Source organism: Polistes fuscatus, unplaced genomic scaffold (assembly GCF_010416935.1).
Source record: "Polistes fuscatus isolate 324 unplaced genomic scaffold, CU_Pfus_HIC Scaffold1, whole genome shotgun sequence".
Classification (NCBI taxonomy): domain Eukaryota; kingdom Metazoa; phylum Arthropoda; class Insecta; order Hymenoptera; family Vespidae; genus Polistes; species Polistes fuscatus.
The window spans coordinates 2,747,947-2,761,805 of NW_025112997.1; the positions used below are offsets into that span (position 1 = coordinate 2,747,947).

Here is a 13,859-nt window from a genome sequence, read left to right on the forward strand (position 1 = left end):
ATCGAGATAAAGATAATACATAGTAAGAACACCCACTCGTACAACACCCACGCAAAACGCAGTTAAAGGCTTTGATCGGTACAGGTATAACTAAAAGTTAATTTTCATTTATGAAACCATATCCGATTATTCGATTTAAGTTACTATCCTCTTTTTTTCTTCCGTAAAAAGGAACTATTTGTTATATTTTTTTTTGAATCGTATTATACACGTATTATAAATGTATTTAGAGAGATTTGTTGGAAAAGTAATTTCGATATCTTTTTCTGTTTTTCTTTTTGTCATATATGGGTAAAATTCAATAAGTTTTTAAAAGGAAACGTAAAAAGTGATTTTTAAATGACGTATTGAAGGTAATATATTCGTTAATTGGATTCTTGATTTAAAAATAATTTGGAAATTTGGAGTAAAATGTTTCGTTATTCGATTCAACGAAATTATACTTTTCGAACGATTTAATACATTTTATTATAATTTTTATTTCTGTTTTTTTTTTCTTTTTTTTTTTAATAAAATAGGTTAATAAAAGGAGAGTGTATTTATAATAAATGTTATCTTTTGATTATAATATCACGAGCTCTAGAAATGGTAGAGTTTCATTGAGAAATTCAAATGCGTCTGTGATTATAATTAAGCAAATGCTCGAGGGTGCTCTTACCTCCCCCTCCCCCTCCCCCTACTTCTCCTGGTGCTGCTACTACTCGTGTTCATTAAATATATCCGTGTTTCCTTTGACGAGATAGAGAAGAAAAAAATTCATAGTAATTATTTTTTGTTCTCCTTTGTGTTCTAATCTTTAGAAATGTCGAGATATGATTATAAACATATTTGTTTTCTTTCGTTTTTTTTTTTTTTTAAACGAATTATTTCGAATAATATTTTCCTAATTGTTTTAACAAATAATTTCGTTGCATTTGTTAAAAAAGAAAAAGTAATGAAATTATTTTAGTATTTAAATACACACGCAACACAATGTACGAGGAGTACGGATTGAAAAATCTTTTAAAATAATATCCTACGTGACACCATATAAGTACACGTTCAGATGTTTGCACGATTTCGAACCGCCTACGATTCAAACTTCAAACGTGAAAGTAGTTCCTTTTCGATGTTTTATGAATATTTTTCTTCTTCTTCTTCTTCTTCTTTTTTCTTTTTCTTTTTTTTAAACTGTCAAGTAAAATTAAATAAAGTAACTAAAACTATGCAACATCGATTTGAAGTTTCTCGCAGGGAGAAAGAGAAAGAAAAAAAAAAGAGAAACGTGATGGAAGAGAAGGAAACATCTGTCAAATACTAACACACTATCTCGTAATAGAACAACACATAGTTGAACAATTAGAAAATTATAATTACTACGAAATTTCATTCAAAACTAAATTTCATTCAACTGTTACGTAAAATAAACCAAACGTTCGTAAAAACTTATTTTACAATTTGAACAAAATTATATAACGAAAGATCAATTAAAAAAAGAGAAAAAAAATGTATAAACATTTTTGACTACTTTGAAATACTACTTTGAATAAGATATCAAGTTCATAAAAGATGTTACAAATAAAATCGATAAAGTATAGTAGTTGCAAAAGTAGAATGAATGAATGAATGAATGAATGAATGAATTAATGAATGAATGAATTAATGAATGAATGGTTAGAATTCGAGTTAGGTTTTCGTAGAGAGACTAATGTACTAGTACATAGTTTCTTTTTTCTTTCTTTTTTTTCTTTCGAGTAGGTGAGTAGGTAGTAGGTAGCTGATCGTCATACCAAACCTACGCTATTTCGACAAAGCGTGCAGAATACAAACTGAAAGGAAACGAATCGTCTACGTGAGTAAAAAGCGTGTGCCATAATGTGTGATCATGCGTATATATATATTTTTCTAAACAGTGTATGTGATTGTTCTATCAATTGAGTTGTGCAAGAAATTAACAACTTTTTAGAAAGAGAATTAAAAAAGAATATATATATATATGTAAATGAATACTAAAAAAAATAAAAAAAAAACAAAGAATAAATAAATTAATAAAAAACAATAATTTTAAATTGCAGAGTATTATAACAAAGTTTTTTTTTGGTTTTTTGTAAACTACCTCCGCACTCCTTTTTCAAAACATTTACAGGCATTTAATTTACATAACTAAATTTCTAATTTAAAACTCTATAAAAATAATAAAAATTAGTTTTAAGAAAAGGGGTCTCAGAAAAAATAAAATAAAAAGAAATTAATTTATAAAATCACGTAGAAAACTTTTGGCCTACTTTGTTATAACGGTTATTTGATCGAAAGATACGATTAATTATTTAAAAAAAAAAAAAAATAATAAAAATATGCACCTTGCGTGTTAATTATTTAAACGAGATCCTAATTAAAATGATACAATTGTTGATTTTAATAAGAAAATAATTCTAGAGAGATGATTTATCCCAATGCGATCGTTAGATGATAGTCGAGAGCGAAATCGTGTCCTTGACATTATTTTACTTCGTGACTAGATCTAGCATCCAGTATCCAACGACGACGACAACAACACACGACGACAACGACAAAGACGACAAAACTGTTTTAGTTTAAACCATCCTCTTCTAACCCTTTCTTCTTTCCCTTTCTATTATTATATACCATAAACATTATTATTATTCCTTATCGTGAAAACTTGTCTCGAACCTGCAGCTGCATAGTTTAAACTGCACGATATTATTTCTAACGTCATTTCTAATATCCTTAATACTTTCGTTATCTATTACGAAGATTTCCTGAATGAAATAATATACGAGTAGTTCTTTTTGTTTTTTTTTTCTTTATAAATAAATAATTTACGATATTAAAAAGTATTTTTATTGCTTTTTTTTTTTATGCATTGGAAATAAATTAGAAACGGAAAATTATGGAACGATTAATAATAATGTTGATATTTCTTCCGTGATAATTTAAAAAAAAAAAAAAAAAAAAAAAGGAACAGTATACTTTCTAATATATGAGATCAAATTTAATATAAATATGTGTGTGTGTGTGCGCGCGTGCGCCAATAAATTCGGATAAGAGCATTTCAACGTGTTAATTAACCTAATGACGGAGCTTCCTCATATACTAATTAATACTTTTTTTTTTTCATACCATAAGTATATCTTAGAAACTGATAAATGACATGAGAAGTTTTAATTCTAATACTATGTATTTTATAATGGTTTTTCAGTAATTTTATTTAAATTAAATATTTAAATGTAAAATTTTTTGTTAAGATAATTATTAATTTGATTTAAAATGCAAAAAAAAAATAAAAAATTTTAATTAATTTAAAAAATTATTATAATTAAAAATATCCAATATCCTTGGTATGCATCTATGGAGTAATAAATTCTAACATTCGTTGTCGCATTCACATTAAATCCAACCATTCATCCTTTCATCCATTCATCCTTGAATTTAACATTTCAATGCCAAAATTCAACCTCCCTATTAGTCACCTTTTACGACAAGCAGGGGGATATACATTGTAAGCTTATTCCATCCCCCAACTCACAGGGGAACTCACACTAATGAAAAACATATTTAACGCTAAATGGTTACCACCATTTACGTTTACAATCCAAATGATAATCGATTATTAATATTTTACATGCAATCCTTATTGATTACAATAACTATGAAAATTATTACCAATTATTATAATTACATATAATATAATTCCTATATCAATTATATAAATGTAAATTATTTCATTTATTATTTTATTATATCTATGCAATTTATTGGATAGATTTAGTTTTTTTTTTATAGTACATAAAAAAAAATAAAATCAGATTTAAGATTAAAAATGATTACTATACAGTGTGTCGAATAATTTATTAATTTTTCTTCCGCATTACTCTCTTTCTCTCTACATTTTTGTTGAATTTGATTTTCTTCTTTCACACTATAGAAAAAGAAATATGTTAAGAACTTACGTAAATGGTAGTGACCGTCGCATTTCTAATCATATCTCTGACGTCGTTCATCTCTCTTCTTGATGTTCCAGGCGTCGTATTTGTCGGCGCCAACATTACTTCACTCGCCATATCTTTTAATCTTCCTTACTCTTCTACTTCTTCTTCTTCTTCTTCTTTTTCCTACTTTATCTTTTTTTTTCTTTTTGGTATATTTTTTAAACAACACTAAACATCACCATCGTAACATAACGCACGAAATACAACACAGTAACAAGAACAACAACAACCAACAATAATAATTATTATAATATAAAATGAGAATTAAATTTCACTTTGAAATTAGAATGATTTCCATTTTCATTTTCATTTCCATTAAGAGTTTCTCGTCCTTCGTAAAACTCGCATGCAAGAACTAATACACGCACGCACGCACGCGCACACGCACACATTAACTTATAATACACGCTATTCTTCTTCTAGCAGTTACTTATCCGAGAGTAAGCATAAAACTGATTGTGAGAATACTATCACGATGTTAAAATAGATACATTGATTGTTGTTGTTGTGAAATTCGGTTTGCAAGTAATAACACCTCTGCCTGTATATATGTATGTATGTATGTATGTATGTATGTATGTATGTATGTATGTATGTATGTCTGTATGTCTTTCTCGTCACTAGGTCTCTTTTTATTTACATTTCTATCTCTTTTACTCTAAAGTGGCACCATTCCACCTAAACGTTTCACCTTTAATTCTTGAAACTTGTTTTTTAACAGGCCTAAAAGGTAAACACACACATACACGCACACACGTATACACAAAAGAAACACTCAACTTTTTCTATTATTTATTTATTCCCCCCTTCCTTCCTTCCGAAAAAGGGAAAAGAAAAGAATTCACACATTAAACGAATATAATTAAAAAAATATATTTTACACGAAATAATAATTAAAGAAGAAATAGGAAAAGAAAAGAAGAAATAATTCTCTAAATCCTTCGCACCATAATATTTCACATTAAAAATGAATAATGATCCTGGAAAGATGATGATAGTCTGCAGCAAAGAGGATTAAAGAGAGAAAAAGACTTTAAACAAAAAAGAAAAAATAGTAAAAAGAGTGAAACTATGGTATGAAAAGTATAGGAATTCTCGTAGCTCTCTCGGACGACGTTTGAGAGAAGACTAGAAACGAAACGCAAGCCTTCGTTCGTTCGTTCGTTCGTTCGTTCGTTCATTCCTTCTTTCTTTTTCTATCTTTATCTATAGTTTATACCTCCTTTCTCTCTCCATCTCTCTCTTTCTCGTGGTCCCGTGAGTCAGCTGCTTCACTACGCATATGTATGTATGTATATGTGTATAAATGTATGTATGCACATGTGTATAAATGTATAAATGTATGTATGTATGTAAGTATGTAATAAGTGTACGGGTGTGTGTGTGTGTGGTATGTATCATCATCATTCTCTCTCCCTCTTTAATACTTTGCTATTACATATATGTGGATATATACATGCACATCGAAAAGGAAGGGTGTATCAATACGAAAAGAAGAGAAAGAGGGGAGGAAGAAGAAGAAGAAGAATAAGAGAGAGGGAAGAGTCACTATGATTCTGTTTCCCTGTATGTAATCTTAAAACCAAGAGGTGAACTTTCCACGAGAGAGAAGGACAACTCGAATAGGATGATCTTATATTTCATCTTATATTTTTGATATTATCTTAACTTTTTTTTTTAATTTCTATCATATAGATTACGATATTATCAATGATATTCCAATAAAATAAATAAAAATATAATGTAATTGATACACACACATTTCATTTATTATTATTTAATTATAATATTACGATGAAAAATATTATAATGATAGTTTAGTAATGTAGAAATAAATATAATAATCACATATAAATTGGAACGTGTTAATATACGTGTAATTTTCTAAGCTATACAAAAAAGAAAGAAAAAAAAAAAAAATAGAGAAAGAAGGTAAAAAATAAAAAAACGAAAATAATATTGATCGTATTTAACGATCGTGCGAAAATGATTATAATAATCATAATGATTTGTTATCGATGGGAGGATCCTATGAGAATATGAGAGAAAGTTGACGAAGAGAAGTTAACAAAAAAATAAGAATGGAGAGCTCTTGATTTCTTTCCATGGTGCACACACGCACACACATATATATATATATACATACATACATGCATGCATACACAGATAAATACAACTAAACGTTCAGTTATGCGGTAAAATAATTTTCATTCTTATCCGTGCGAACGCAGTAGGACTCGCACGAGGCGACTTTAAGATTGGCCCCTTATTTCTTCTTCTTCTTCTTCTTCATTTATACTACTTCTATATTATGAAGCGTGTCATTCGTTGTATAACAATGATAATTACAGTCACGATCCTTCCTGACGACGTTTTTCTTTCGTTACACCGGCCAATTGCATTAATTACGAACTAGATGATGCACGAAACAACGTTTATTCTATACAACATCAAATTTTCTTACACATTTATATATATATATCTATATAGTTTTTTTTCTTTTTAAACATCTTACGAATTAATGAAATATTCGATTCCGTTCGTATAAAAACAACGAATATATATATATATATATATTAAATATAAATCATCTGGATTTAATATTACGAATCGTAGAAAATTTGATTCCATTGGATTTATTATCATATCTCTAACAATTATATTATTGTTACAATAAATTAACAAAATATTGTCTATTGCAATTGAATTAATACGAAATAAAGAAATAAATAAGATGATTATATTTGTATTGTTTGTATAAAAAAAGGAAAAAAAATGTCGCGTAAAATTGTTGAAATAAAATTAAAAATAAATACAACTTTAACCAGAAATGAATAGTTTCGTTTTAACGATCAAGTATCTTTACAGATAGGAGATCCCCTGATCTTTCTCGATCACGATGTAACTGATCTAGGTTTAGACACGATCTTCTTCAATTCCTGCATTTCCTAGAAAGCACGATACAAAATAGTAGTAGTAGTCTGAGAGTGTGGGTCACGAGCACGTTAATTGCCAGGTAAGGAACGCGAAGGTACACTGTGTTTCCATTTATTTTTATTTTTTTTTTCTTTCCTTTTTTATTTTCCTTCCTTTATCTTCCTTTTATTTCACTTCACTTTACTTTACTTTACTTTACTCTACTCTAATCCAGTCTATTCCTTAACAAGTCGAACGAGAAAGGATAAATCTTGAATGCAGGTGCACCGGAAAAACTTTGAAGTCGAGTTTCTTCTATTGCATCCTCGATCAAGATCGATCTATAAATCTTTTCAAGATCACTGGAGCAAGTTTTGATTTAATTAGTTTGTCTTTCTCGATTTGATATTACATCAAGTTGATACATTTAACTATTGTCTTTTTTTTTTTTTTTATTTAATACCATTTAATCGTTTCATACAAAAGAATAATACAAAATAAATTAAATATAATAATAATAATAATAATTTGAAATAAATTTCGGATCTATCTTATAGGCGAAGATTTATGAAAAAAAAAAAAAAAACACAAATTACACACATAGAAATAAATTGATTTTATATATAAAAACTAAATCTTTCGACTCATGTTTAACGTTTTATTCGAAAGTTACGAACAATTTTCTACCTTATCGATTAATAAATAATGTTCTTTTAATTTTTTTTCTCTTAACAGAAATTCTACTTATTATGAAACATCAATGTTTGATGTTCATTGAATCATCCTAAAAATGCTACCTAATTAAAAAATATACTCTCGAGTTTGCTAGAAATCGTGATATCGTTTCGAAACCATCGACTAATCCAATAGGACGATAAATATAAATCCATGATAAAAGTTACGAAAGATAAAACGTGATTATTATTTTTACGAAATTCTAAACGAAATCGTACGACGAATAACATATACAAGTAGATTATTTTTTATCGTATCGAATGAAAGGAAAATAAAATATTTTGTAATAGAATTTTTTGTTATTATCGATAACTTCCTTCCTTCCTTCCTTCCTTCCTTTCAGTTTCAGATTCGAGTTTTATCGTTATCGAACATCGCTTACGAGTTACTCCTATACGCATACTTCGCAACCAGTCTATTTTTACATACACCCATACACACGAACATATATATTCTAAAGTAAATTATATCAATCTACGCGTTAAAAAAAATAACCATTTTATTTACCTGACTTATAGTTTATATAATTGTAAAAATGAAAGAAAAATTGAACGATTTGCACGTATGAAAATATCGGTAAAAAAAAAAGAAAAAAAAAATATTTATCGATTCGTACGTATTAAAATGCAATTTATAAAACTGCTTTAAGAGAAAATATTTTATGCAACTTCTCTGTGGAGTAGTTGAACATGCGAGTATGAAAATGAGAGAGAGACACACCTAAGATTAGGCCTCCGTATTAGTTTCCGCTACATTAATCGGCGGAAACGATCGAGACTCGAAGACCCCTCTAAGACTCCCTGATAAGATCACCTTTGATGAATACATTGCTACGTGCACGCGATTCTTCATAATTTATTTCTTATTTATTTGTTTTTGATTCTTTTTTTTATCATTTTTAAAACAATAGACGAAAAGGTTATATATATATATAAATTGTTGTAAAAATAAAATTATATTTCCGAATAATTTGCAGCAAACAATTTGTCTTTTAATAAACAAAATAATAATAATAATAATAATAATAATAATAACAACAATAACAATAAGAAAAGATAAAAGTAAATTTGTTTGACTAAAAAGCAAGGACTATAATTGGTATATTAATCAAAGCAATTGAAGGAACTCGTGCTAAAGCAACTTGTAATTACAAATGCCTCTCTTCTCTATCTATCTATTTATCTATCCATCCATCCATCTATCTATCTATCTATCTATCTATCAATCTATCTCTTACAAGCTGACTATTACACTTTCAAAGATTTCGTTCTAACATAATAATACCAGACGAAGTTGAGAAAGGCGTTTTAATTCGTCGTATTTGAATATCACTCTCTCCGTCATTTTGCATTTTTTTTCTTTTTTATTCTTTTTCAAATAATTAATAAAAATCGAATTGAAGGTATTTATCAACGCGTTAATATTATGCTGTTGTTATTGGAATGTTATTTAGTTTTTTTCATTTTTAAATAATAAATAAACGAAGATTTTGAGATTCAAAGTAAACCTAAATATCTCGACAAGCGTAATTTAACGAAATCTTTTTTGCAAAAAAAAAAAAAAGGAAATTTCTTTTCAAACAAATCTAATACATTGTAATGTGGTTTCCGATATAAGTTTGTAAAGTTCGCAAGATAGAGATAACAAAATAACTTACAATTAGTATAGGAGTTAGTTAAGTTTAGTTTAGTTATTAGTTTCTACCTCGGGGACACTTTTCCTTCCGTCGAAGTTAACGCCTAAAGCTTTCTCCTACAAAAATACTAAAATTCTCTCGATAACTTTTGCAAAAGGAATAAATGAAAGAATAAACAGCGTCTTTAGCATTGGACGAATGCCAAAGCATTGAAAGAAGAAGAAGAATAAAAAGAAGAAGGAAAAGAAATCGCGTCAAGGAGGTCGCTGTGACGTTCGAGTATCGATTGTTTATTCGTTCCAAGTTCCTAAAGAAATATTCGTATTTCCCGCGGAACAAAAATGGCGGTCGAATAGAAAATTCATCGTTTGACTTTGTTAATCGAGTTTAAAATGAATAATACAAAAAAAGAAAATTATTTAATTTTTTTACGAGGAAGAATTATGTCTCCTTGGTGGTTATAAGTCGACATTTAAAAAGACTAGGAGCAGCAGTACAGGTATATAACACATTCATTTTGTCGTTCGCAATATATAACCTTGTGCACACAGGAAACGAACGCCATATTCGTCATAGCGTCACAGCTCGGGAATAGCTTTACTACCGTCTCTGTATGAAGAGACCACGTGATTACTTCTGTCTTTATCTTTCTTCCCAACCTTCTTCCCTTTTTTTTTATCCCTTTCATAGACGATTAACAATCGAATTGTTTTCGTATGAGATTTTAAACTAACAAGAAACAACATTTTGTCCTATTGAATTAAATTTCATGTGGATCTTTTCCTTGCCTAAATTCTTCGTTTATTCAAGTTCAAAAGTAACATATAAATAATTAATTAATTAATTCTAACGTACACAAGTATACAATTAAATTCTTCGTTTATTCAAGTTCAAAAGTAACATATAAATAATTAATTAATTAATTCTAACGTACACAAGTATACAATTACTTGTAGCTTTTATTTAAGTATTTTTCTTTTTATTGGCAAAGTAAAAAAAAAAATTCATGCCACCGTAATTCTGATGTTTCTCGATGGTAGATCGATCTGCCGGTGATCGATAAACGGTCAAAGATCTGGAGTATGAATCGAAAGCGGGTTAACTAGCTGCTTTCACTCTTTTCCAATAGCAGTTGCAATTGCGAAAACGAGTTATCCAATAAATATATTTAATCATTTATCCTCACTACAGGAAAATACCAAAAAAAAAAAAAAACAACATTCTGAATGCAATTGCAAACTATTCTCATGAATATAATAACGATACAGAAGATCGATTACGATAATATACGATTTCGTAGAAAACGAGCGAGAGATTCTGCTTCGTGCCACCGTACATTACAAAATGCCGGCTCCTATTCAACCCCTTTTACCCGATAACAATGCTTACTACTTAATTTTTATAAATACTTAGAAGAGAGAGAAGAAAACAAAAAATCATTCAATATAATAAGATGACGCAATTTGTATCTACAAATATTATTATTAAAAATTAACCTAATTTAATGATATTTATAAAGATATATCAAAATGGCTGAAACAAAATAAAAGTAAGAAGAAGATAAATAAAATGATGAAACTAACCTGTCGCGAGTCGTAGGCGTCGGAGAAATGTTCGGCATCACCCCCAGCGAGTTGATACTGTTGTAATAGTTGTTGTTGTTGTTGCTCGCCAGCGGGTCCTTTACGTCGATCGTCACCCGCGTTGCGATCCATGTCGTCGAAACCATGGACGACCCTGTCGGCCAGGCCGTTGCAGGTCGTCGAATCCTTCCTCCCTCCTCCTCCTCCTCTTCTCCTTCCTCCTCCTCCTCTTCTTCCTTCACCCTCGTCCTCGACACCGCTTCCGCTGCTTTGGTCTCAGCGAAGAAGCGCGAGATCGCGCACAACATTCAATGTTCCTACTGTCTGATATTAAATATCACTGCATCCGACACGAACTTTTTCTTTTTTCCACGAAAGGATGACAATAAAGACGACAATAATGATGAACAACCGTTTACACCGGTCCTTGTCCTCGTCATAACACACTCGGCTCGGTTTTTTTTATTTAATTTACGAAGACGAACACTGATTAACCAATTTTGATTTTTCCCTTCTGTGTGTGTATGTGTGTTATGTGTGTATCTTTGCCCTTCTTTTATATCACGAAACCATCTACGTTACCTTTAAATTTGAATAAGATGAAAATGAAAGATAATTTTTTAAATGAAATGATTTTTAGATGGAAGGAGTGAAAGTAAGAGAGAGAGAGAGAGAGAAAAAGAGGGGGAAGATATTGGAAGAGGAGAGAAGATTCGCGAGGATCACCGCTATTTTCGTCGGCGACGTGCTTCTTTTTCCATCTCTTTCCCTTTCTTTCTTTCTCTTCCTATCTGGTGGTAGCCTTCTCTCCACGCACCTCTTCTAACCCTCTATCGATTTTACGCGGTGTGCGCGCGTTAAGGAGAAACGTTAAAACGGCCGCGAACGAACGAGAGAAACGTACACGGTATCTTTCTAACGAAATTGTGCGAACCATTACTACTACACCAACAGAAACGCATACGACCTGGGCTTATGAATATACGTACGTACAGAGAGAAAGAGAGAGAGAGAGAGACACTACGTATTACAAGTTTGGATTGTTCCAAAAGTTTCCTCCGATTTTCGACAGATGTCAGGATTATTATCTTCTATATAATATACTAAATATAATATATTAAATAAAATAATGATATTAATAAAATTTACGTACATTTCTTTTTCAAGTTCGAAATTATTATAAAAACCAATTAGTAGAAAAAAAAAAAGAATAAATAAATTTATTTCTTTCCTCGATTGAATTATCTTTCAAAATCAACCAATAAGATTTTTCAAAAATTTAATAAACATATATATATGACTAGAGAGGTTGAATCGCATGTTTCTGATTAGCGGGCGAAAAGAAGAGGAGCGCGCGAAGCGTGCAAACGATGGAAAAAGAAAGAGAAAGAAAAAGAGAGAGAGAAATCAGAGATGAAAGATAGAAAGAGGTGCGAAATATGAGCGCGTAAAGTAAATTTGACAAAAGAAAATGGTATCGATAATGGTAAATAGGAAGAGTCGATCATATTTAAAGTTAAGTCTCCTTCCCCCTCTCACACAGTTGGAGTTGGCACGCACGAAGAGGGGCGTAACTCGCGCGGTCGCGTTCGAAGCTTTAAGAGAGAAAGAGAGAAAGAAAGATAGAGAGAGAGAGCGAGAAAGAGAGAGAGAGAGAGAGAGAGAGAGAGAGAGAATATAATACGCGAGAGATGGGGGCGTTTTCTCCCTTCAACTCGCACGATCCTATCTCACTCTCTCATTCGTCAGCTCGCTCATTTACCGGCTGTGGTCTTTTTCGATTGACCAATACGATAATACTTCTTTTTCGATTGATCTTCTTATGTTGCACGAAAAAGGTTATGTATTCACGTATGTCGTCGTTCAATAAACGCACTGATTTTCTTTGATAATCACTAAGCACCCCCAAAAGAGAGAGATAAACCGACGTTTCTTCTTTCCTTCCTTTCTTCTTTCTCCTTCTTTCTATCTCTCTTTTCCTTTTTCTTCTTTCTTTCTCTCCTTCTTCGTTCACTACAAAATGATATAAAATACTTCGTTCACGCACCTTCAATGATCCATAATCTCACGCACGAATTATTAATCAAACGAAATTTCGATGATCACGAATTACAACGGGTGTTGTCAGCCCAATAAATCGTCCTCGTCGTATATGAGCTTCAAAAGCACGGCACGTTCCTCGTCAGCCATAGTGAAAACCACCGTCGTTGTAGTTGATTGTGGCGCCACCAACTACCCTATTCCTATCCTTATCGATGCGTCGATAGCATCGATCTTTCGAGAATTCGAGAGACGATATTTCAAAGAATATAGAAGTACATAGAAGCTCATAAGTCAACAGTTCGCGTAACTAAAATCATCTTAGTTAGTACCGGGACCACCAGTGGGCGAGAGTAGGTATCTAACGCGAATACGGTACAATACTATCAATGAATACAGTATTCTTTGATAGTATATGATAGTATATAGTATATTCTTTGATAGTAATAAATTTGTAATAAAATTCTAAGTAATTATATTTAATTTTTAGTGTATAAACGGGTGTGTGCCTTCAGAAATGCATTTATATATATATATATATATTTTAAAATGAATGAAATAAAAAATAATCCAGAAGGGTTGATGATAAATCCAACGATGATCACCTGTAACAAGAAGAAAACTATATTACTCATACAATCAAGTGATACAATAGCCTGACATATAAGTGGTCCAATTCGCAGATGCACTTTTCAATTGAATCCTTTATATACTTTTTATCAAATCTCTAATTACCGTTGCAATAAAATTAAATTTAAACGCGTGATTTTACATTTATATAAAATAAATAAAAATAAAGAAATAGGGAAAATAAGAATACTAAGTTACTAAAAAAAATAATATCTATTAATTATTATGAAATACTTTTAAACTGTATTATATAGAAAAGAAAAATTGCAAATTTAATAAAATACGATCGAAGTGAAAAATTTTAAAGACGAAACAAGAAAAGAGAAATTA

The 13,859-nt window shown here is 30.3% G+C and overlaps 1 protein-coding gene across 16 annotated transcripts in view; it reads right to left on the reverse strand.

Annotated features, from left to right (window-relative positions):
• LOC122523153 (patronin) overlaps positions 1 to 13,087 on the reverse strand; it is a 51,876-nt gene extending 38,789 nt beyond the window's left edge. For 12 of the 16 annotated variants that reach the window (XM_043644863.1, XM_043644885.1, XM_043644848.1 and 9 more), the window contains exons 1-2: positions 12,622 to 13,087; positions 10,860 to 11,441 (exon numbers count right to left, since the gene is read on the reverse strand). In XM_043644863.1, coding sequence (XP_043500798.1) covers positions 10,860 to 10,991 — 132 coding nt within the window. In that variant the 5' untranslated portion in view covers positions 10,992 to 11,441; positions 12,622 to 13,087. Of the gene's footprint in view, positions 1 to 3,950; positions 4,543 to 10,859; positions 11,442 to 11,585; positions 11,917 to 12,398; positions 12,455 to 12,621 lie in introns of those variants that run through there. The other 4 variants (XM_043644790.1, XM_043644798.1, XM_043644807.1 and 1 more) reach the window with 4 other exon arrangements.
• Between the last annotated feature and the right edge of the window lie 772 nt (positions 13,088 to 13,859).